General features: G+C 41.7%; 1 protein-coding gene across 1 annotated transcript; it reads left to right on the forward strand.

Moving 5' to 3' along the window:
* Nucleotides 1-2116: 2116 nt before the first annotated feature.
* Nucleotides 2117-24736, forward strand: slc20a1b (solute carrier family 20 member 1b). Its single transcript, XM_066650976.1, has 11 exons — nt 2117-2365; nt 7163-7932; nt 8100-8240; nt 8399-8484; nt 8797-8893; nt 15284-15403; nt 18031-18300; nt 19274-19826; nt 20303-20488; nt 21434-21518; nt 22307-24736. The coding sequence occupies exons 2-11, from the start codon at nt 7584-7586 to the stop codon at nt 22463-22465; spliced, it is 2046 nt and encodes a 681-aa protein (XP_066507073.1). The 5' UTR covers nt 2117-2365; nt 7163-7583; the 3' UTR covers nt 22466-24736.
* The last annotated feature ends 520 nt before the right edge of the window (nt 24737-25256 follow it).

Below are 25256 nucleotides of genomic sequence, written 5' to 3' on the forward strand. Positions count from 1 at the left end.
GTAGGTGGATTGGAGACTCAAAAGTGTCCGTAGGTGTGAGTGTGTGAGTGAATATGTGAGTGTGTGTCGCCCTGTGAAGGACTGGCGCCAGAATTATTACAGAATAATTAATTAATTAATGAGTTGTAAACACTTTAAGATGCTTGATACATAAAGAAGTGCTCTAAGAAAAAAATTATATATATATATATGTGTGTGTGTGTGTGTGTGTATTTTACTATTAACAACCTACATTTCAAGAAGACATGCTGAATGAGGTGAATAAAACCCTCTGTGCTCCTAGCTCTGGTTCCGAGCTCCTCCTCTGTGAATGTTTACAGGTGTTTATTGTTTATTGTTGTCTAAGGGCTGATGTGGGAAAGTGGTGTAGTTTTTCACCTTCACAGACTCAGCAGAGGAGGAGAAAACAGCAGTGCACCTGCTCCGACAGTGCAGCAGTCTCAGTGTCTCAGCGCTCTGCCTGGGTTTGTTTTCTCCAACTGACCGTCCACCTGCAGACAGACAGACTCCAGACTCCAGCACCAGGTCACACAGCTGGAGCTCAGGTCATGCATTTCTGGGAACTAAACCTGAAATGAAATGGGGCAATCTCACATTTAAGGTCGCCGTGCTCAGTACCATTCACACCAGCTTTTAAAGCTGTAGCTTATGCTATTCATGTCCAGCAAATTAGCATATATACCAGGACACACTAGACTAGCTGCAAATGAGTTCCTAGGCCATTCTGCTCAATGCCAAGTGTGAGAAAGAGAAGTGTAATTTCCCAGAATCAGGCAGTTGGGAAATAATACTTTATTGTGTTCCATTCATGTCCAACTACTAAACACAAGAGAACAATCAGCTGCAGATAAGCTTTACGTTCACTGTGCTCAGTGACAAACGTGTACAAGAGGGTTATTATTTTCCCAGAACTGGGCCGCTGAGAATAATGCCATGTTACAAAGCTGTATTTAGTAATATTCATGTTCAATAATTACACATGTAATGGGACACTCTAGAGTAGCTTCACATGAGCTTTAGAGTCACCGCTTAATGCCAAGTGTCAGTCAGAGGGTAATAAACACACCAGTGCTGAGCTTAACTCATTCATAACAATCTAATCTGCATATCACAGTTTGATTAAAAATATAAACAGTGAATTCCGTTACTTGAGAGTCGGTACAGTCGAGACAGTTACACACGAACACAACGTCTATAGAAAAGCATAAAAGCCGTGGAATGCTCTGGAACAACTGCACATGAGCCTAAGGTTCACTCTGTCTCAGGCCATACATAGGCTCAAGGGACATAATACAATCTGGGCCTACACAACTCCACAGTGTGTACTTTATAGTGACTAATTTACTAATTACGTATTTACTATTTACTAATTACACTGAGCATCTACAAACCTTTAGAAATACAGGTTACTGACTAAAGGAATTTTGTAAATTAATGTGTAGGGAGCAACAGGTCGGTTTACTGCCTCACAGCTCCACGATCAGGAGTTTTGTGTGTTTGCCTTGGAAATTTTCCACAGGTGTGTGTGTGTGTGTGATTCCCTATGACGGACCGGTGCCCTGTCCAGGGTGTGTTCCTGCATTGCACCCAATGAATCCACATACGTTCCTCACCCACCTCAAACCTGAGCCGGATGAAATGGTTATAAAAGATGAATGAGTGAATGAATGAACTTTAATGGGTTAACATTGACCTTAAAGTGGATTTAAATAAAAAAAACTGGAAAACAGAAAAGCAATAAGTTGGGCGCGGGGACAGTTTCAGCCACATGCTGGGGGTTTGAAAGGCAAAGACTGAAATTAAGTGTGCCACAGTTTTATTCTTGTGGGTTTGAAGCTCTTTGTAAACAGTGCAATAAAAGCAGTCATTTTAAAGTAATGAGTGACAGAAAGAGCTCAACAGAGAGAGAGAGAGAGAGAGGAAGAAAATCAGGCGGTTTGTTCAGGGCGTATCGTCTCTGTAACCAGTCAGGACCAGTACGATGCAGTGCAGGGTTCTTTATTTATTTAATTCACATTTATTTATTTATTTACTGCCATATAAGGCATGAGGCGTGACGTATGACGCCAGAGGGTGGGGCAAAGGAAAAGGGGAAGGTAGCCATTCTCCGCGAAAGGGACTTCATAAGAGAGAACGGCGCATTCACAAAGAGGACTTATTTTACCGCTTTATTCTTTATTTATCGGGTTTAGAGAGCGGTCGGTGGTTTACAGATTTATATTGTAGCAATTTATTTACTTTAGATTGTTGCAGTGTCAATTTAAACTATTTTAATTTGAAAGTCGTACGTTATTTAGGCGGGTTTCTGAGCAGGAAGCACGGAGAAAACCTCACGGATCCTCGACCACCAGCTCTTTTTACCGTGGTGAGTACCGTCCTGACTCTTTCCAGGTTCCCTCTGTAACACCGTTCCTCCGTTCGCCGCCAAACACCGTTTAAAACTTAACGGACACAATTCCGGGCGCGCGGCGTTGGCGCGGGCGCGCTTTAGCTTTAGCCTCAGCCTCGTCAACGGCTTTCACGGACAAGAATCAATGAAAAGCAGGTGGAATTCCTACTGATTCACAAAAGTAGATTTATTTCTACGCTCTCTCGTCTTTTACGTGCGACTCAACGCGTGTTCCGACGTTTCGTGTCGAATTTAAGCTGTTTCTTGATTAGCTCAACGCTAAGCGCCAAATGTTGAATGAATAGGTGTCATTTACCGCACGTGTAGTAGTGATGTGTCGTTGAAGGAGTCGACACTTGGGAAATCTTTTTATTATGTGAATGTTGGAAGTCGATTCTCATACAAAAAAACATTTTAATTAGAGAAACGAACAAATATTACATGTAAATCACATTTCTCTTCTGTAGTTCTTGACACAATACTCAGAGCCCTGTGTAGTCGTTACGCGTCGTATCAGGAATCGACACTTTGAACATTTTCATTTTTAATACAATGACTGTTCAGAGTCGACTCTTGTAGAAGATCTATTTCTATTATTTAATGCAAATGAACAGATGTCATATGTAAATCTATGACTAGTAGAAAATCTCATTGTTCTGTTAGGGGTTGACAGCACGCCTTTATGCACCGCCCCTTTATTCTCATCTCCTGTTCCTTCTTTTAGGCGGTTTTTATTTAATTTAACGTATTAGTAATTGTTTCCAAAAGCGTCTTACTGGTTTTTCTGAAAATTGTATTTACCTGCGTTTTTGGTGGATTTTAACTACCTTCCATACAGAGGACCCATACTTATCCAGATTTAATCCCTACTTAAACACACAATTATTTTGTCAAAATGCATGTATTATATATATTTATATTATAAGTTTGATTTGAAATTAGATTATATTAAAAGGACGTTACATCACCGTGTCTAAAATTTGGGGGGAAAGCCAGGACACGTTACTTAAAAATCTAGACGCTTGTGGAACCGGAGAACGGAGTCGGTTATATTGTTGTGAACCGATTCATCAGAATCGTAGAAACAGCCGGAAAGCCCACCTCTTACATGAAAGGGGGACCGGCCGGTGTTAGCTTTAGCCTAGCTTCGCCCTCCCACATAAAGGAAAGGCCTCCTCCAGTCCGAAAGTGTTGTAATCCGTTCAGTTCTGTTTTACACAGCGTTTTCAAAATCCCAACTCCCCAATTCCGGTTTTCATAAATACAGTTGCAGCTTTATTTGAACAGTGAGGCTACAGTTGAATGTCAGGATGAAAAAAAAAATCGCTTGAAACATGAGGGAGAACCACAGTATGGAGCTAAACCACTCACTGCAAAATTATACATGTACAGCAGGGTGCAGAAGTCAGAGACCACTCTTCATTCCTTTTAATCGCCGCCGAGAGCGTCTAAGTCCTAAAAAGTGAAACTAGAATCTTTATCTGCTGCATACAGCACTTTGCAAAAGCCAGAGACCACCCTTCGTTCTTTTAATCTCCACAGAAAGAGACTAAGGTCCAAGAAAAGAAACTATCTGGTGCAGACAGAAATGCGAAAGTCTGAGACCATTCAGTTTTTTTTGTAATTTCTAGTTAAAGGAGCATCAAGTACAAGTCATTTACCGTTTCAGGAGACATTTCTTATAAGATGATCCTCTCGTATAAGGGAGGGCAGAGAATGTTGACTGGAAATTGAATAAACTGAGTGTTGTCCTTAACAGAATATTTCTAGCTGGGGATGTCCATATTAATTCATGACAGTGAATTAACAGTTCAGTTCCTATATATATATATATATATATATATATATATATATATATATATATACAAAATTACATGACACAAATTGACTTATTTTGGTACCTTTCTGTGTCTGTATTTAAACACAGTCCATTAGTCAAGTACAACGTTAGAGACCTGCGTGTGGAACTGAGGGGTTTGGGTGTTTATGTTGGTTCCTTAGCAGTGTGGAAACAAACAAAAGCTGTTCTTACAGTGTCTTGATCTAGTGCTTTAACCACATGGTGATATCCTCCTCTACCTAATGCACTACACTTGTCACAGTGCAGCGTTTGTTTTTCATGCCCAGAAGCATCTCCAGGTTCTTTAATGTGCACAGTGGGTTTACGTTTATATATTTAAGTAAGTTACAGTTATGTACGCATGAATTAGAAACACCAAGAGGAAACAATATCTAAAAGGGGAACCCAGACACGTTTAGGTTGTGCCAGAGAGTGCAGTAGTGTTTTAAGTCGATTTAAACACAGGTTTTGCAATGGTGTCTGACAAGGCAGTGACTGATGCTATTGATAAGACTAGGGCTTGTGGAAAATATCGAATACAAGCGCAATGTAGGAAATAAAGGTTCAGAATAAGAGAGAGGTTTTGAACCATGAAATAATGCCCTGACACCTGCTTTAAATCTCTGCCTCACCAATCCTGTTTACCTTGTTTATTTACTTATCCGTAGTACTGTAACTTGTGTGCCGTCAACACAAGCTTGGCTTTGGACTGATAAACACACATGCTGACATTTTTAACTGCCCGGTTAATTCTGCACCTCTGTATTAAGAGGAACTGAAGAAGAGCCATAAACCACCTGAACTGATCAGACAATTTCAAGTTGTTTAACAGTATCTGCTTTTAAATCATACAAAGACACACACACACACACACCAGTGTCTGGTCTTTTAGAAAGACCCAGGTGTTGTGTCTCATGGCAGATTGGTGTTAGAAGAACCCAGAGGCACTGATGGTAATAAATAATAGTTTGTGTTGTAGCTCTTGTAGAGAACAGAAACAGACACCTCCCCCATAAATGGCTCTTTCTCTAAAAACTGAAAATCCATAATTTAATGTGGAACACGCATCCGTCCCACAGACAGTTTGAGTGAACTTGCTGAACTCGGGCGATCTGGAAAATGATCTGCCATTGAATTAGCAGAGTCTCATGACTCGATAGTTTGGTGGAGGGCAGTCAGCCAGACGTAGTTTTAAACGGAGAGGCTAAATTACTGCCTTTTTTTTCTGTTCAAGAGCCACCACACATACTTTGTGAACAATTAAATCCTTATTCTGTGGTCCTTCTCTTCTGACTTAGGAAAGAAATGGTAACAATATATAAAAATACTTTAAAAACAAGAGAGGGACTATATTATGTGCGAATGAATTGGGTTGTATTTATTTAGTCCCTGAAAGGGTAAACCATATTCTTTGCATTGTTTAATGACAGTTTAAGGGTTAAAAATGATTTTACATTTCTACATTTAGGAATACGACGTTACCTAAATGATCTGTTTTGAAGTCATCAGTCAACAACCAAAAGCAGCTTAGCCTCGCCCTCACACGCTGAAGTTATAGGGAGTGTTTCAGCCCAAAATCAGGTTCCTCTTTGTAGTGAATCAGACCTTAGTTCTTTTACACATTCAGCAAAAATCACATCTTTAAGGGAAACTAATTAAAGAGGGGTTAGAAAAGTTAATATTTGGGGATAAGAGGAGTATATGAGCGCTTAAGTGGTAGGTGTGGATTGGGACCTGATGAGGACGTCTGGAGGAGGCCTTGAGGGTTTTGAATTCATTTATTTTTATTTAAATATTATTTTATTAAATACAATTTTTCTTCCCTTCCCCCTCCGTGTGTGTGTTTGTACTAGCATTGAGCAGCCCTTAGACTGCGCTACCAAGTTGTAGGAAGTTCCGGCCAAACGCTGGTGTTTTTTGCTTGGTGTGTGACACATTTCTGCCTTGTGTTTTTGCTTTTCTCCTGATCACATTCAACTTCTCGACTATGACCTGTTATATAATCTGTCACACATTCTGTGGTTTTGAAAAAGATACCTGAAATCATAGGCCTACATACCTCGGAAACGAGGTCTCTACTTAATTACAAAGACATTAAAATATTTATTTATGCTCCATGTTCTTCCTACTGAATTCTAAGGGAAACTGTGAAGGATGTAGTAGAGGAGAACCTTCTAGAAACTAAAGTGAACACTTGCTCTCCTCTGACATTTTTGGTGGGGCGGGTTGGGAGTCTGATCTGGTCGGGGGGGTTGTGTTGACATTTGACCCAACATCAGAGACATTTGTCAGGCGCTGGAGTAGAAAAGAAGTCTCTGCATGCTCTGAATGACCTCCATGCTTTTATATTCATCATACATTCTTAATGTTATTTATGGTCATGTTTATAATCATATGATATAGGTTTTAAAAATGCTAGTCCGGTGCTAAATTTCTAACTACAAGTTTTCACCTTCTGAACATTTTATTCCTTTGAGGGACATGAATGTGTTTAAAACTGATACCTTTTGGGTAAAATTGCTTAATCGTAGTTGTCTAATACATGCCTATGAACAGGAACTACCAGGAAATGTACTTGCCCTGTTGCCCAATTTTCTGGTACAGAGGAAAGCACACAGAGTTATGACTGATATCAGAACATGACCAGCCTCAGGCCCGAGGTTGAGAAATGTAAAAGGGCTCCTCTGCGAAATGAAGCATGGCCTGGTTATGCAGATAGGAAATAAAGAGTCTGTGATACAGACTTATCTCCCATTGCAGCTTTTAAATTTTGTTCCTATTTATAAAATAAGACCAGCTTCTTCAAAGGAAGACCCTTAACTCTTAAGAACTTTTCTCCTGTTAGTAAGCTTGAGCCGTTCTTCATGGCTAAGCTGTTACGTAACGTGGGGAACCTTCCCTATTTTTTTTCTCCCTCTTTCTCTCCTTTTCAGGAATGAGCTTCCATTCACCCATCCTGTCTGTTGCACAATGGATGTCCGCTCCGTCTGCCTAATCGCCCAAACTAAAACACATTGTAGCAGCACTAGTCTATTCAGAGGATAGCAATAGCCCCCTCACTCCACCCTCTCCCTCAGCATTACACATCAGTTTAAAACACGGCAGTGCAGATTCTTTCGCTGGTGTCTGGATTGCTTTTAAATTGCTGTTTTTAGCCGAGGGTGAAGGTAGGTAGGTTTGGGGCATAACAAAACAATTTTCTTTTTAGAAACACTAGTTACCTCAGTTATTTAAGCAATTCTAGTGCGCTGCTTTAAACAAGGGCTTTACTAGATTTGGAAGTTGATCCTGTAAAGATAGTGAAGTGTAATATTATTATAATTTAAAACTTGAAAAAGAAACCTATCCCACACAATGGTGTCAACAACTCTGGCTACAATAACACTGGCGAGCACCCTCGGGCTGGCGGCCCAGGGGCCATTGACCGACTACATGTGGCTACTGATAGTCGGCTTCATCATTGCCTTCATTCTGGCCTTTTCTGTGGGAGCCAACGATGTCGCCAATTCCTTTGGCACGGCCGTGGGCTCTGGAGTGGTTACTCTGAAAGTGGCCTGCATCCTCGCCACTGTGTTCGAGACGCTGGGGTCTGTGATGCTCGGGGCCAAGGTCAGCGAGACGATACGGAAGGGAATCATCGACGTGAACATGTACAACCGCTCAGAGCACGTTCTCATGGCTGGCTCTGTGAGTGCTATGGTTGGTAAGTGGGCTTTTATTCCTATTATTCCTAATATTTTATTTATAAACTGCCTTTAAAAAACGCTCAAGGTCACTTTTACAGAGCTTCAGTCCGCAAGGTCAAAGAAAAAAATCACAATTGTCTGTGATTTAAGTTTTACAACATGGTCGATGTTAATCTTCACTCAGGTTCTGCTGTGTGGCAGTTGATTGCTTCTTTCCTGAAGCTACCCATTTCTGGGACGCACTGCATTGTGGGAGCCACCATCGGCTTCTCACTGGTGGCGAAAGGTCAGCAGGGAGTCAGATGGTTTGAGCTTCTCCGAATCGGTGAGTCTATTTTGCTTCATTGGGAGATCTTCATAGTCCTTGTTTATGACACAGTGAAGTTTTTCTGTAGTTGTTAGTCAAATAGAAAAAAACGAGGACAGTGTGTGTCTTAAATACTTTGCCCTACATATGCTTGTCTTTTTTTGTCCACCCCGCAGTTGGCTCTTGGTTCCTCTCTCCTCTTCTCTCTGGCCTGATGTCTGCCATTCTCTTCTACTTTGTCCGGATGTTCATTTTGCAAAAGGTAAGTACAGGAAGCATTGTATCTTTCACTGCTTTATCTTTCTGTGACTCATGCCTAGCCGATGAAATGAGATTAATGGCATAGACGTCATGACAAGGTAATTTTAGAGAGAAAGTAGATCTTTTCTCTGTGGGAGAATAGAGAGCCCTCTCTTCTCTTTTGTCCACGTCTTGATTGTAATTCCAGGATTATACCAACACCCTCGGTTCAAGCCATCTCCTGTAACCTGATACGATAATGGCTGATGCTTTGTCTTTATCGTAGTGACGAGTGCTTGGTTTCTAAGTGTTTTTCTGTTCTGTTTTTCTGCAGAAGGATCCGGTGCCCAATGGGCTGAGAGCCTTGCCTGTCTTCTATGCAGTTACTATGGGAATCAACCTGTTCTCCATCATGTATACTGGCGCACCGAGTGAGTATCATTCTCCTGTAGTCTCACCTTGCACACCTTAGCAGCCTGTGTTTGTAAATAACCCGCTTCCCTTAACCCGATGCCCACTTCAGGCCAGGCAGCGATAGCAGGCTTTTTAAGTGCTAAAGAGGTTTAACAGTGTCTAACAGCAGTGGCCTCTGGAGCACAGATGAGATGGACTCGTGTCTGTATTCTTCACCCTCTGTATCAGTTTTTTCTGCCCTTCTTGAACACAGAGGAAAGAAAAAAATAAGAGGAGTAGAGTTGTCGTCCATCAAACAGAATCTCCATTCGTCAGTGCAGTAGTAGCTGTTGTTTAAGCACCACTTTTTTGAGTGCTGTTGGTTGTGCATATTTTTCTTTCAGTTTTTCTGGGCATTACACATTGGAACCCTATTAAATGAGCACTTTTTTGCTCCTTTTGTTTTCTTCTACCTACAGGGCACAGCAATTCAAGAAGTCACCTGGCCTGGGCCCTATATGGAGGCTACAGGCCAGAGATTCGCTCGTAGGAGGGTGTACATGTTTGCACTCTCAGTAGGCACAGAAAGGTGCATCATACGCACGTGCACGTAGTTTAACATTACAACCATTAGGCCCACACACACACTCTCTCACAGTGTCAGGGATATAAACGCCTCTCTGGGGCTTCAGGATAATTATATGCCACTTTTCAAGTATTTTTCTATTTTTTTTCATGGCATTGAGCAAAAATACAAAGCATGTTAAAGTGTTGGTGGACCAAGACTGTGTTTACTACGTCTAACTTTTACTAAATTAGAACATAAACAATGACTGACATCACTTAAATCTCTCGCTCTTCATTTTGGCCCACCGAGACAACTTTTGTCTTGACATGTAGCATCATTTTTTATTTTTTTTAAATTAATTGCAGCTAAGTTGACATACTCTTCCAGACCTCACACCACCCCACCATTAGCCATTATCTATAAGCCGCCGTAATTGTCTGAGAAAGAAGAGCTGCTTATACATTCAGATCAGTTTCTCACACAGACATGCACGTACTCTTATGTGGAGAAGGGCACACAGTCTCCTCAAGACACCTGCGGGGCTCACGGCATCGGGCCCACGTAGTGTCCCATAATGGAACCAGATTAACGTGAGGATTAGCCCCGTGCTTTGGCTACACTCTGTGACTTCGCCATTTCATCTGCTTTGGGATTAGTTTCAGGAGCAGTAGAGCAGAGCAGTTGACGGATCTTCCTCAGCCCCTCCCTCCTCCTCTTCCTCCTCCTCCACAAACGGCCTCCACACGCAGTTCAGTGCTGCCTAATCCTTCTAAAAACAGTGTTCTTCACTCCCACTTCAAGGCTACAGCAGGGCATTCATTGCTTAGTTCAAGTGTGCTCCTGGACATCTGCTGCCCTGCAGAGAGGTTACGCCCATAGTCTAGTGCACCAGACTAAACTAGGCACAGTCTTCTTGGTTGACTTGTTTTGAGGGCAAAGTGGACAAAAATGAATGGAAATCATTCAGGCTTCAAGATGGGTAATGTGGCATGGTCCAGTTTTGTAAATAGGTGTCCTGCACTTTCAGAAACACATAAGTGAACTGAGACATAGTGTTTTCATTTTACGTTACCATAAGCCACAATATTAACTACGGCCTCGTTATCCTCATAACTCATGCAGTACAAAAGAAGCCAGCTTCCGTCACCAATCCACAACGCCTTGGATGATCCACTGCGTTCTGCGGGAGGGGAACTTTATTACTTTAAATGTTACATTTCTGGCAGGAGGATTAGGCAGTTCTAGTGTATTGTTTACTTGTTAGAACATGTTTAAAGCAGTGGGGCTTTTTTTTTGTGTGTGTGTGGGGGGTATTCTCCCCCTCCCGCTTCCTTTTAATGCTTCAGCAGACAACATAAAAATGTAGTCATGCTATTAGTTGAATGCCCCAGACGTCTGGTGTGAAATCATTGATTGCAGCGATTAGTGTAAATTCTCTTGCAAATGTTCTTATAAAACACACCAGTGAGTGAGGTTTTTAAAAGCAGACAAGACAATGTTGAATTTCCAGCTCCTTGCATAAACCTGCCCTGATTAATGCCACTAAGTAATAATGTAAGTAGCCCAGCCAGCTGTATTTTGGGCAGTGAACAAAAAGGTGCTAAATGTTAAACACGAACACAATGGTGTAGGAGTGCGTGTAGTTTACTCTGAGCGATGACTGCCAGGAATTGTTGATGTTTGACCCCTGTTTTTGTGCTCAAAATGGGCACAGACAGGGTTTTATAAAAACTGTCAACATTAACAGGCAGTTTCCTCACTGTGGCGAGCCTGTCTCGTTTCTCCCAGCTCCCCCTCCCTGTCCTGGTTTGCTTTAATAGCCCTGTGTGGAAGAAAACCGAAATGGTGAAGTGGGAGTACAGTATAAAGTGAGTCACAGGAAGTATGACATGCTGTACTCTGCTGTAAAGTGAGAAAGGCATGTAAAGGCTAGTGACCCACAACTTAAGAGTTGGATACAATTACTAAAGCTCCTCTCGGCTTTACTGCTACTCAACACATTTGTTAATCATGTGAACTCTGCCAGAAATATCCCCCTCTTCTCTTTTAGTGTGTGGGTCAGTGCTTCTGGAACATACTCCCCCTGCTATCCATCCATTCTTTTATTATGCTAATGGACCCTTGGAGTTTGTAGGAATTTGAGGGCACAAATTTACATCCTTTACCTAGACTCTATTCTTATTTTCAGTTTAGCATTGCGAACACTACGGTCCATAACACTGTATATTAGGCATTGCTATGAAGTGCCAGTTGTCTTTTAGAAACACCCTATGAACACCATCTGTGTCAGTGTACTTTAGCTGGAATGCTAATTTTCTGGTCTGATTCCCCTTTGGAACGACAGGGTGCCATGGCCACACTGAGGCTTTAAACAAACTGAAAAGCAGGGGTGAATAAACTCGTGGTCTACTGGCACGTATTTGTGAACTTTATGGTGACACCACACTCATACGAGCATGTGGTAAACAAGTTCTGGATCGCAAACGTTATAGTTAATCAGGATAAAAAGCAATAATGTGCGCTCTCATGCCACATAAATCTACTACACGAGGGTTTTACAACAAAGTCAAATCATGAGAAAATATTGGGCTTCACTCAAAGCTAACCTTAAAGTTTACCTACTAACCCTTGACTTGTTGTATACACCCTGGGTGTGTAATTTATTAACCCACATCAAAACACAGAAAGGAGTAGGCTCTCCGGTAATGACCAAACCTCTAAATATCTGTAGGAGTTATTTCTTTACAAGCCTTATCTGGTACAGTTCTTAAAAGGTTTCTGTGTTTCTGGTTTGGATAAGAAATGATGTTCCACTGGAGGTGGTTTTTGAGCATTTTCCCATCCTGAGAAATGCTTTGCTGGGTTTGAAAATATGTATTTATTATATTCTGAATTAGTTTTTATAAAACATGCAACAACAGCTGCTAAATACAACTAGTTTTAGCCAAAGATGCTTAAAGGAATCTGTCTAGAACAAATAAACAGGATGGTTTCTGTCTTTCCCTTTAGTTTGGCACGTAGCACATGCCATTTTTATTGATATCATTAGATAATATGTTACTAACTGTAATGATGCCAAACCACAAAGCCTTTTGTTTGTGGGGCCACACCCAGTAAGATTAGGACTACGTTTTCTTTTATCAGGCAGAGTTGAATTATAAACAGTCACACAGACCAGAGGGCCGGGAGCAAACCGTTTCAGAAACACATGATCCTAGCTGTAAACTACACGGCCAGCATTACTACCCTCACCATCCCGAATAGTAAAACCATCATCAAGTTGTCACTGCAGTGAAGAACGCCATTACACTACGCTGTGGGTGGAAAAACACAGCCCCCGTTGTTGTGTAATCCAGACTGTGGGTTAGCGGGGGTTTATAGGCGGGCGGTTAGGAACAGGAAGTGGAATTTAAGTTGGGCTGCGCTCCACTCTCATTCATTCATCCCACTGTGATCCTGCGGTCTCTGTTGTTTTGGTCCTGTCTGGTCTGAGGCGTTACGTAGATCCAAACAGTACGTACTTTCTGGACAAGCGTAAACACTAATGCCTGACCGATATATTGTTCTTCTGATAAAATCAGCCAAGATTAGGGGATGACAGATCTACATTTGATATTTTATTACAGGGGGGTTTCATTGATAAAATGTAAAGAGTCTAGAGATTTCCGGAAAGTTCCTCTTGGGCACTAAAGTGTGTATGGTGTTTTTTTTTTTTTTTTTTTTTTTATTATTATTATTATTATTATTATATATTTTTTTTTCTCCTCTCTTTCTAAGACCGGGTTTATGCTGAATTTAACAAGTGTAACCCCCGAGTCAGATTTGTCCACTTGAAATAATAATTTAATCAGCTCAGTTGAACATTTTTTGGCAGCCACTTGTTCACACATACAGACCAGACTCCCTGTGGAAATGGGAGATGGTCCTGTTGAACAAATGGCTCTTTTAAAGCTGCCCCTTTTTTAGTATCGCTCTTTATTTTAGCCCCTACGGTCTAGACCACTGTTCAAATGCCACACCTGTCTGGTTCCTTCCAGTGGGAACTTAGTCATGGCTGTGAAAAGACAAGTGAGGAGAGAAAGGGCAAACACACTTCTTTTTTAAATCTTCCTCCCGTCTGCTCCCTGGAGGGGTTAAGTAGGAGTTGCATAACTGCAGCACGTAGCAGTGTGGCATGTGCGGGAGCTGCAGTGCTGCTGCAGCAGTGTGAGAGTGCAGGACTGAGTCAGCGCTGGAGGGAGTAGAGTGTAAAACCGGTTCAATCTGCTCCTCTGCTACTCCACTTTCACCACTGCCAACTGTGTGGTGGATTTTTTTTTCTCTTTTCCTCTTTTCTTTCCCCTGTTCTCTCTCTCTCTCTCTCTCTTTCATATCTTTGTCATTTCTTATTACATTGTTCCACTGTGGTTACACTCACCTATTTCTCCTTTTGGTCTTGGATTTCTTTTGCATTTCTATTTCATTCTTTCTCCAACCTCTTCTCTTTCTCTGATATTTTACATCTTATTCTTATGCCCCCTCCTTCCTTTTATTTTATTTTACTATATATTTTTCTCTCCCCCTCCTGTTTCTTTTGTGCTCTCTCACTTTTGACAAATACATTTTTTTGGCTATGGTCTTGTCCTAAATAATTCGTCCACCACGTCGTCTTCATCCCCACCCCCCTTTGCTGACTTTAGTATTTTCTGTCGACACACTGCGGTGTTGGTGGTTGTGGTCCCTGGGGAGAGAGTGTGTGTGTGTGTGAAAGAGAGATGGCTGGTTTTCTACGCCAGGTTGTATCCCTCGGTATTCTGGTCACATTTTTCTGCAGTCTTGGCACTGAGACGACCTCTCAAACTCCACAGGAGCAGTTTTTTTTTCTCTCTCTCTCTCCCTCCCCTCTTTTTTTTTTTTTTTTTGGACAGTCTGATCTTTTGTCCTCTCCTGATTTACTCAGAAGGGACGGCAGGGGAATACAGAGAACTGTGACCCTGACAGAGCCTTTTAAGGCTTGTGTCCTTGGGACACATCTGTGACAGAGGCCAGTAATGTGCACTGCAGCGTCGCGTTCTTCACTCTGGTCACATTTCTCCGTCACTCTGGCTCTTACATAAGGGCAATCTACCCATGATCCTGCATTCCTCACCTTGCCTGGACATTCGTCACTGTGCTGCAGACGATTCTGTTAATTTGATTTGGGTTTGATTTAGTTGAACTATCCCCTAGGTCACCGCTGTTGTTTTACTGTAATAAAGTGGGACCTGGTGCCCTGTACGACTGTGTATTACTGCTTTAGAAACAGTTTACAAGTTTAGTTACAAGTTTAGATTATGGCCTTCTAGTCATTGGGGTTTAACACAAAGACCAAACAGTAAGCGTTTAAATAAAAGAAGGGTGCTGTTTGAAAAGGAGAGATCACAAAATTAAGAAGAATTTAAAGTGTGAATCATTAAAACCAGCATTAAAATAATATTCTTTAAGAAAGTAAATTAAATTCATGTATTATTTCAAGAGCCAGCCCTTTGCTCAGTATTTTTAATATTTATTTATATTTAAAAATAGAAGAAACGCTGTCCTTGGGTTCATTAATGACCCGGTCCCTTCAGAGTTTCACCACACTTTTCATAGTTTTGTTCACTGTGATCTTTTTTTTCCTAAACACTTATTTTTGTCCCCGTGTGTGTCTTTGATCCACTGTCACTAACAGTCAGGAGTACATGCTTTATTTTCCCCGCTCGTTACTTGATGCCGTTGTAGGCTCTGTAATGGTAGCGCATGCTGCCTCTTGTCTGAAAACCTTTCGCCTCTCCTCTCTTCCCCCTGGTTTCTGTGCATTTACCCCATCCCTGCTCCTCTCCCGTGGATGCTGGGGCTGCAGTGCTGGGCTTTGATAAACTTCCGTGGTGGGGAGTCCTCCTCATCTCCATCGGCTTTGCCATCGTCACTGGCTTCATCGTCTGGTTCGCCGTTTGCCCCCGTCTCAGGAAGAAGATCGAACGTAAGTAACTTTTGATTGTTTTGATTGCTGTCTTAAAAAATATGGTTTGAGAAATAATTGGTTAAAGGAGCAATTAGTCATTTTCTCCACGGATTATGCTTCACTTTATCAAACCGATGTTACACTGGCACCTATTGGCCTGGATGGATCAGATTCTGTACTGTTCGTGTTAAAAATGTAACCGACCCATGTTGGAACCCGCTCTGTGGAGCATAAACATGTTATAATAGTAATCCCTTTCACACGGTTTGCTAGTGTATGAATGTGGAATTGACTTATAGCTCCTTTAGACTAAAATCGGTTCATGTTTTAAGGGTTAGCAAGCAGCTAATTCAGGACAACACTATTAATAACTCATACAAAAAAGGAATAACATTGTAGAAGCCTTTCTCAGATTTTAATGACATTTTTAACTGTGTAAATGTGTCCTTAAACTTGTTTTGTTAGAAAGGAAGTCCTTGGTGGTTTTCTGCACAGATCTGGTCTTGTTTTTCCTGTTCGTAAACATGTGCCAGATGTAGTTAAGTGCACTGCCACGTGGAACTAAATTACATTATGTTGAATATCATCTGCTTCTTTGAAGATGAGTCAGATGTCCTTTAACTTATAAAATCTTGGGAACAGCACAATAAAACATGTTTCATCATCTATTTAACTTGGTCTTGCGGCATCTGGCACCTGATGCACTCGTGACCAACAGGATGACGAGAGATGATTGCCGATCCTTTTTAAAGTTAAACCAGTTTATGAAAGCTTTGGGCGTTTGACTCCTCGTCTGTTGGAAATGCCAGTTTGTCTGTCGTCCTGACCTATTGTCCCAGCGTTGCCAAGTCACACGGCACTTTATAAAACCCTGGATTAAAACTCATTACAAAGACGTGGCTCACTTTGAACTTGAAGGAGCCACCACCTGTAGATTAAGTGGAGATTAATGTCCAGTTGTCGGAGCGTGTAGCTCTTGCGTCTCCTAATAACGAGACCCGTTGGTCAGTCTGGACACTCTGTCTAGGGCAGAATAAGGCAGACTGAGTGGGTGATGTAATTGGGTCAGAGTTATCCAGTAATTGGTCTTTGCCTTTTGGATCAGAATAGCCCTCGCTAGCTTCGAGACGCTGCTGTCTGAGGTTAAAGATTAGACGTGGATATATATTGACTTGGCTCCAGGCAGAAATGGACCACATACAAATGAGGAGTGCCTGGACAAATTGGTAGTGACTCATTTATTTAGAAATGTCCATTTTTAGAATAAGCCAAGAAATAAAACTGGAAATTGGAGACTGAAAGAGAATAAAGTGAAACAAGGTAATTAAGTCAAATGAAATTAAATAATAAGCCCATATAAAACTCAATGTTATACTGATCTAAAATAAACTTGGAATGCTTTGGAATCGCTAACAGATTAAATTTTTCATCAATTAGCAGTGGTTCAAATGATTCAAACGAAATTATTTGAACAGAGACGTGTTAAAACAATATGAGAAAACGTGTATAAATCAGGTGTGCACTTCTGGTTAGAGGAGATTTTTAAATATACGCTCTCTGATCATCATCATCAGTGTGAATTTAAATATTACCCCCTCCTAACAGAGTTAGTGCTACTGGCTATTTGACATTGTACTAATCACGAGGGTTCAGGAGGGTGTCAACAGGTTACGTCAGCTCATTCACCTGGCCTTGAAAACCAGTTAAACCACACTCAGATTAAACAGACAAACACTCCACAGACTATGCTGGAGGGTAAGAGTTACTTTGTACAAAGGGCCTCTGGCACGGTGCTGATATCTGGCTTGAGACTGAAGTTTTGTGCTGTTCCCTTGTAACATCAAACACAACGTGTTACTTCACTGCTCGGAGGTTTAGTTGTTTCTTAGTTCTGATCCAACACTTCAGTGAGTTCCTCGCTCTGACACGCCGGTGTGATCGTATTCGCTGATTAAATGTTCAGAGCTTTGACTCCGATGTGATTCAACAAGTGGAACAAGTTTCCTGAAAACGTCAGGATTATGACTAGTTTAGTCTCTCTCCGGGAGGTTGAGATTAAAGTAATGATTGTTTATGGTTCAGCTTTGGATTGATTTGGGAGGGGGGTGTTTATAAAAGGAGTTCTCTTTTAGTGTTAAAATGTTATTATACTTAAATTAAGTGTTTATATATTGTACAGGACGCTACAATCTCCTAATAATATATAAAACAAAATGTAAATAAAGACTAGTCTGTGGTGACAGAATGATATTTTGCCAGGTTTTAAATCCCTACTGATGTGGATACATAATAATGGAAGGTTTAATACAATAACATTGTGTGGTGTGTGTGAGTTAACATAATATTTTCTGTTATGCTCACATTGTTATTGGGATTTTGGGAAATGTGTGTTGACCTCCAGCAGCACACATTCCTGCCAGGGTCTTTTTGGTATCCTGTGTTCTGCTGCTGTTCTGACACACCCTTGATAACTCTCATTCTCTTAGCGCTTATCTGTAATTCAGCTATGTGTTCAGGTCCCCTGCGGAAGAACAGCTGACGTCAGGAATGTGTCCTAGTTTTATTTTATTTATTTATTTATTTTTTTTAATGCAGGTTCTAACAGGAATGTGGTGGAATAACACAATTTTCCTTAATTCCTCTAGGTGAGAAGAAGTCTTCCAGCCCCTCAGAGAGCCCCCTCATGGAGAAGAGAGAGATGACTTCTAGCCCCCCAGGGAGCCCCATCGTAGACAAAAAAGAGGTGGTGGAACCAGCCTGTCCCATCCTCAAACACGGTTCTGAGGAGACCCAAGAAGCTCCGGCCTCGAATAACACCCAGGCCGCTCCTCCTCCTGAGGAAAGGAGGGTCACCTTCGACATCGGGGACTCGGATGATGCTGAAACTAAAGAGAACGAGACCAGCAGCGGTAACGGTGAGTCCTTGGGGAGAGGTGGAAAGAGAACACAAAGCGAGAGTGTGCGAGGAAGCATTTGGTGTTATCTTACAATTCTAATTTTAGTTTCCTATTTTAAAATGAAGCTCGGTTTTGAGTTTCTGTATCACTTTGAGGAAACAAAGATATCGTTTTAATTTCAGATAGCGTCCTGCTTTTATTAAAACTCCATATAGTCTATGTATTATATTTATGGGGGAGGAATAAATGATCCTATAGACAAGGAAAGAAGAACTTAAGCATCAGCCATTTACAATACATGAATGTTGCAAAAATACTTATGTCCAGTGTTTTCGAACAGATGAATTAATGTTTAAGGATTGCACAATGATATCCGACTCGTCTTTGTATCAGCTGTACTCCTGAGAAGTAGAATTTTTACCCCTAAATATATATTTTATTTCTCCATAATGCCAAGCCAAGTAGAGTCCCGGTTTGTACACTTTTATACGTGTAATCAGTTTCCTGTTGATGCTGACATTAACAAGTATCAACTCACTGGTGCTATACCTCTCCATTCCTATTTTAAAGGAGGCATATGGAGGGGAAACAACCCACTTGTTTAGTGTGTGTGCATTTAATATGAGGATTTTGAGCCCACCAACCTACACATTTTTGAAAGTAGACCACAGTCTTCTTTCTGTGGGCGGTGTAAGAAAGAAAAGTAAGATAACAAAGCAAAAACGGCTAAAACTGCAGCTCCTTACTGCTGTGCGCTCGGGTCGGGGGTAACGGAGTGGCTGTGGGGTTTGTAGGGTTTTGACCAAAGTAGGTCCGACGTGTTTTGATTCAGACCCCAGAACTGTGTTCATTTGAGGGAGAAGAACAGAATATGTCCCCTTTTAAAGACATTATTTAAAAAAATACCCCGTGTTAGATGTTCTCCTGTGCAGAAAGCAGACAGAGTTGTTTTCTTATTTAAAATGAACAAACCTTTGTTCACCTCCTCCAGGTGCGAAGACAGTTCATCATGTCCAGTTTAACACCGGCCCATCTCAGGTTCCTGGTAACGGCTACAGTCAGTACCACACCGTGCACAAAGACTCCGGGCTGTACAAAGATCTGCTGCACAAACTGCACTTGGCCAAAGTGGGCGACTGCATGGGAGAGGGTGGCGATCGACCCATTCGCAGAAACAACAGCTACACCTCGTACACCATGGCCATCATCGGGCTCCACGGAGAGATAAGACCCCGCGACTCAGACTTCAGAGCCTCGGAGGAAGGCGAGAAGGACAAGGCCGGCGTCCAGGAGAGAAAGAGGATCCGGATGGACAGCTACACGAGCTACTGCAACGCTGTGGCTGAGACCGGCGCTCCTGAGGGCCTGGGCGAGGGAGAGGTGGCTCTGGATGTCGGAGAGGAGGAGGACAGAGAGAGCAACCGCAGCTCCCTGGAGGAGGATAGAGCAGATGCTGATAAACCTGAAGTATCCATACTTTTCCAGTTTCTGCAGATCCTTACCGCATGCTTTGGCTCCTTTGCTCACGGAGGAAATGATGTCAGGTATGAAGAATTCTCGATCTACAACTTTATTTCCTGAGTCTGTCTGTCTTTACGAGATAAATATATCACATCAAATGATAAAATGAGGTTGTTGCAAGTAATGGTTTTTGCCTTTTCTTTTAAACGTTCTGTAGTGTTTGAGTCTGCCTTAAATAACCCTAAAGCAGTTACAGTAGTAGAGAACACGAAAATAAATCCTACCCCACACTTCTATTGTCTCTGCGGTGTGCGAGGAGGTGTTTGTGGGGGCAAGATCATTTTCTAGTTACTGCAGAGCTTCGTGTTCCTGCTGCAGATGTCTGTTCCCATTTCGTGAAAGGCTAAAATTGTGCAAGGGACCAGACCGCACATCCTCGGGGGATACAAGTGTTAACCTGTTTGTGTGGATGAATGTAATCAGCCTTAAACTTGAGTAAGACTGAGGAACATGCTGTTTAATGTGACTCACCTCCTGTTGTTCTGCCTCTCTCCTGTAGTAATGCTATCGGACCCTTGGTGGCGCTGTGGCTGGTGTATGAGAGCGGCTCTGTGGAATCTAATGCCAGGACTCCTATCTGGCTGCTGCTGTACGGTGGGATCGGCATCTGCGTTGGCCTCTGGGTTTGGGGCCGTAGAGTTATACAGACAATGGGCAAAGACCTGACTCCCATCACCCCCTCCAGGTGTGTTACTGTGTGTGTCTTTATCTGTTTCAACAGATTTCCACCTGTTTCATCTCATCACACTTAGACTAAACTAAACCAGGGGACGGTACCTTCCATTGGCTGCAGTAACCGCGTGTGTGTGTGTTTTCTTCTGAACTTAAACCATAATTTCCATCGCACCCCACTTGCATTACACTAAACCAGACACTGGTTACACTCCTGTTGTTCTAATACTAGGGCAAATAAATAGTTTTTATTTGGAAATAGCCATTTGAAATGCTGCAACTCTATTTTTAGTCACATTTATGAAGAAGAAGCTCTTTAAAATGGGGACATGTACGCTTCTATAAAATAGTTCGACCAATCGGACGCAAGCAAACTGCTGTGTACACGCAAACAACCGCAGCTAAGTGATGTCAGCCTCATAGCCATGTTTTTCTTTATTTCTGAACCTCTTAAAATAAATCTCTGATCTATTTCAATAAGAAATATCAATATTTATTAATTACTGCGTGTTTAAAAACGCTGCTCATGGGCCCTGGTTGGAAACATTTGTAACACTCGGTCAGCAGGCTCTGTTATGGAAATCCCTGCTCTCCAATGAAAACAACCAATTCTAAGCCTATTCAGAGCAGTGTTTAGTCCGTTCTTCATGATCCTCGTCTTTGAAGAGCATCACCACGCTGTTAAACACACGAGAACATGTTGGTGATCTTGTTCTGTAGTTTTACACCATTATATTGTGTATATTAATTATTATTTATGCCAGTCTTGTCGTGTATTTCTGAAGAACTGGCTCGGCCTTTGGTTTCGTGTTTATAGGACAGACTCCTTCACACTGCAGTAAACATGAGTCTAGACCTGTGTGACTGGAAATAACGGCCCAAAGTGGTAGATTACACCCAAATAGTCAGCCTTGTCTGTGAGGACTTGGGAATAAACTGAGTTCTGTGTTCTTTCCAGTGGGTTCAGCATCGAGTTGGCGTCTGCCGTCACAGTGGTGGTGGCCTCCAACATCGGGCTTCCTATCTCCACCACACACTGCAAGGTGAGTCAAGGGCCAGAGCACCACACCGTGTAAAAACTCATGATGATGTTGATGCAAAACAGGCCAGTGGCTGGAGCGATTTGAATAAGGTGGAGGACTGACTAACAATTAGAGCAGGGGTGGATAACTGGGATATTGTTTACTTCTTGTCTCCAGTAATGTGTAATTTTATAAGAGTTAATTAAGCGTTTTCTCTTGTGACAGTCTACAGTTTTAACCACTTTCTCCTATCGACTTATTTAATTCATTTATATTTTTACTGCTCTTTCACTGCTTTAACATTTCTGTCCTTTCCCTAAACATTTCTTTAAAGCACTTTGAGTACGAATAGGACCTCAGTAAATAAACTCACCTCGTAAGACACGTCAGAGAAGAGTGAACTTCAGTGAGAGGCATTAAGGCAGAACGATTTCAGAGAATAGATGAGAGGATATTTAGGATCAAAGGCTTCAAAGAGTTAATTCTGGACCATTTTTATTGGTTCATTTAGAATTATCCCACATTTTAGCCATGCGTAGTCAGTCACTGATCTGTCAGCGTCATGTGAAAGTGAAACTGTTGCTGCGCTGCTTTGTAAAAGTAAAGAGGTTCTGGGCTGAAGGTTTCACAGCACTTCTAGAGTTTGCAAGTTTTTGGAAGAGATAATCGAGTACATTTACACAAGGAGCAGTTCTACTATGGATTTAAGCACCTCTTAAATTCGCAGATGGAAGAAGAAGCTCACACACGATTCAGGACATGGTCTTCCTCAGCGAGCCTCACACTTCTTTTCCTTTGTTTGTTCTCAGGTGGGTTCAGTGGTGGCTGTGGGTTGGATGCGGTCTAGGAAGGCTGTCGACTGGCGTCTCTTCAGGAACATCTTCATGGCCTGGTTTGTGACGGTTCCCATCTCCGGCCTCATCAGCGCCGCCATCATGGCCCTCTTCACCTTCGTCATCCTGGTGTGAAAACCCTCCGGGTCTGGGCCTGCTTTTCCCTCTGCCATCAGCAGCTAAACCTGGAAGGGAGGAGGAGAAGGTGAAGGAGGAGGTGGAGGCTGGGTGATCTTCTGCCCTCATTTGCTGCCTCGCTGCATTTTATTATCACTTTACTCTCCGGTCTGTGTGGAGATACATGTACAAAATATATAAATATATATATATAGTTTTATTTTTAAAGCTAGAGCCCTTAATTCTCCTCTTGTGTGTGGTCTTTGTGGTTCTGAACCAGGTCACATGCCTCGGGAACAGGTTTCTTTTCTTTGTTTTCTTTTCTGAGTAGACGTACTGCTGCCATCTCAATATATTCATCTCTTTGTAAATAGAAATACAAAAAAGAAAAAAAAACATTCTTTTTTTTTTTATTATGTAATTATGTATATATTAACTACTCCAGTTCTGTTTGTTTGTGTTAGGTCTCACACACACACACACACACACAATACAATCGCAGTATTAACTTTTCTTTGGATACATTTTTCTACGATCATTAACACAACGTTCACTGAGTGTTTTGTTGCGAAACGAGGTCTCGCTAGATATTCTTTGCTTTTTCTGTACCTTTAAAATAACAACGTTAGGAGGAGTAATAGTGGTGAGGACTTTAGGTTCAGGTCCAAAAGTGAACGAGCTGGTCCGCTCCGTGTAGACACACACACACACACACCGTATGCTAGACTTGTGACAAAGCCTTATGACGAATCTTGAGGTCCAGTTTCATGAAATGGTCACAAAAAGCCCTCTTTATCGCTGCAATGTTCCGCTAACTCGCCTCATGCTTTTTTTCCCCCTTCGCTAATTTGTTCTGGAACACTACACAAGGCCAGTTCTCTGTTTGCAGCTGATGTTTAGTGGTGTCTGGGACCCTTACCTTTCACAAAGTTGTTTTGCCGTGAACACAGGACCAGGGTCGTAAACACTCTGAAGTAGTAGACAGGTGTTTACAGGATGTGGTGTTGGATAATTAGACCTTTTTTTTTTTCTTCCTGTGAAACTTGAGTGCATTCATCAGCTTTGCTCCAGCGTTCAAAACCCTGACGGTCCTGCTGCAATGCAGACGTTTAACTGCCTCAGCTCTGTATTTCCACCTGTGCGTCTTGTCTGTTCTGTACACAAACGTCTGCATTTACGAACCAGGGGCGCGGATACAGAGATCAGCTGGGGGGTAAATTATTTAAGATGTAAACAAAGTCATAGACGGCATCGACTAGAAATGCACCATAGGAAGCAGTTTTTCTCACAAAGTTATTACACGAAATTAGGGGTGGGCCAAAGTGACGTTCAGTAGCCTTCACTTACATATCTACACAAACACTAGATATTGTATTAGTGTGATTTAAATACACCAGACATGAGGGATTTAGAGAAGATGATAAATGCTGAATTTCAGTGTTAGCTAAACATGCCTTTTATTAACAGCGGTTCGAAAAGAAGGGGTGGCTGGGCCTCAGGGGAAAAAAGTAGATGCCCCTTTCCTCTCAAAGCTGGTGCAGCACACACCCAGTGAGACCTAATCATTCAGTAAAAAGTTTTGTTTGATGCCAGTATTTATTTTTAAGCCAGAACAGTTCTGCGTGTCTCCCACACCTGATGACTCCTGACGCTTGGCGTTTTAAATCTTGGCACAGAAACACTGACACAGGGCTGTAATGTTCCCGAGGGGCGGCTGATCCAGCTGCAGGACAGGTGTGATTTACAGGAGAACAGAGCTGAAGCAGATTAAACAGCACCCTAAAGCAGTGAGTGTGTGTTGTGTGTAACGTGCATGTGCTCACACCTCTGGTGAAGTGAATGAAGTGGTTAAATTGATGAGACTGCTGTTTTTGATTAAAAAATGTGCTAATTCTCAGTGTTGGAAAAACACCTTGTACCCCCCCCCCCCTCCTCTCATTTACACAGACATTTAACCCCTCACTGGACTTTGAATCAATATTTCACCACCAATAGACCAACAGAATGGGTCCAGATTAAAATCACACATTCATTAAACGTTGATGTTGGAGATACAAGGTTGTGTTCAAACAGTGACCATCAGTCGTCATGGTATCGGCTTCCATTGGTTCAATTGGAGAATATTTTTCTCTTTTTCTCTCTCTCTAGTCACTCGCTTGTATACTGAAATTCAGCAGTAGCTCTATCAGGGCCCCCTAGTGGCCTGCTAGGGGTCTTGCAATTGCATCTGCTACTGTAAAGTTACGTGGCGAATCGGCTGCAGCACTTAAAGCATCTAGACCTTTAGAGTTTCTATAGTTGCCTTAACTTTTTTGTTAATGTTAAAAAGAAAAAAGAAAAAAAAACATTTTTTTTTAGGTACCAAAGAGAACATTGGTGTGTGTATATTGTAAAAATATACTCTGTTGTCCATGGACACTGGAGAGGGGTGGGGAGGTAATAAAAAAAAAAAATAATAATAAATACTTTTTTTGGGAAGTTTTTGTCCTTGTTTATTCTTTTAGATCCGAACATTTTACTCCAATTTTAATACCCAACCTTTCATCACATGAAGATACAATCCGTATGTTTTATTAATAATATTAAGTTAAAATGGTAATTATTAAGGTACAGTGGAACCTCTACCTACGAATTTGACCCGGTTCGTAAGTGGAAAAGTTAGTTTCTCGAGTCAATTTTCCCCATTTAAAATAATGGAAAAGCAATTAATGGGTTCCAGCCCCCACCCCGAAAGTCACCCTTTTTGCACTGATATATGTTTACAACACTCAAATTAGTAAAAAAAATACATGTAGCGTTACTAAAAATA

Source organism: Hoplias malabaricus, chromosome 18 (genome assembly GCF_029633855.1).
Source record: "Hoplias malabaricus isolate fHopMal1 chromosome 18, fHopMal1.hap1, whole genome shotgun sequence".
Lineage (NCBI taxonomy): Eukaryota > Metazoa > Chordata > Actinopteri > Characiformes > Erythrinidae > Hoplias > Hoplias malabaricus.

What these genes read in the sequence shown, in the direction of transcription:
- slc20a1b (XM_066650976.1), top strand. Translation starts at nt 7,584, where the DNA reads ATGGTGTCAACAACTCTGGCTACAATAACACTGGCGAGCACCCTCGGG. An exon ending in GTTTGAGCTTCTCCGAATCG is followed by an intron (nt 8,241 to 8,398) that starts GTGAGTCTATTT and finishes TCCACCCCGCAG; the next exon opens with TTGGCTCTTGGTTCCTCTCT. An exon ending in ACTCCCATCACCCCCTCCAG is followed by an intron (nt 20,489 to 21,433) that starts GTGTGTTACTGT and finishes TGTTCTTTCCAG; the next exon opens with TGGGTTCAGCATCGAGTTGG.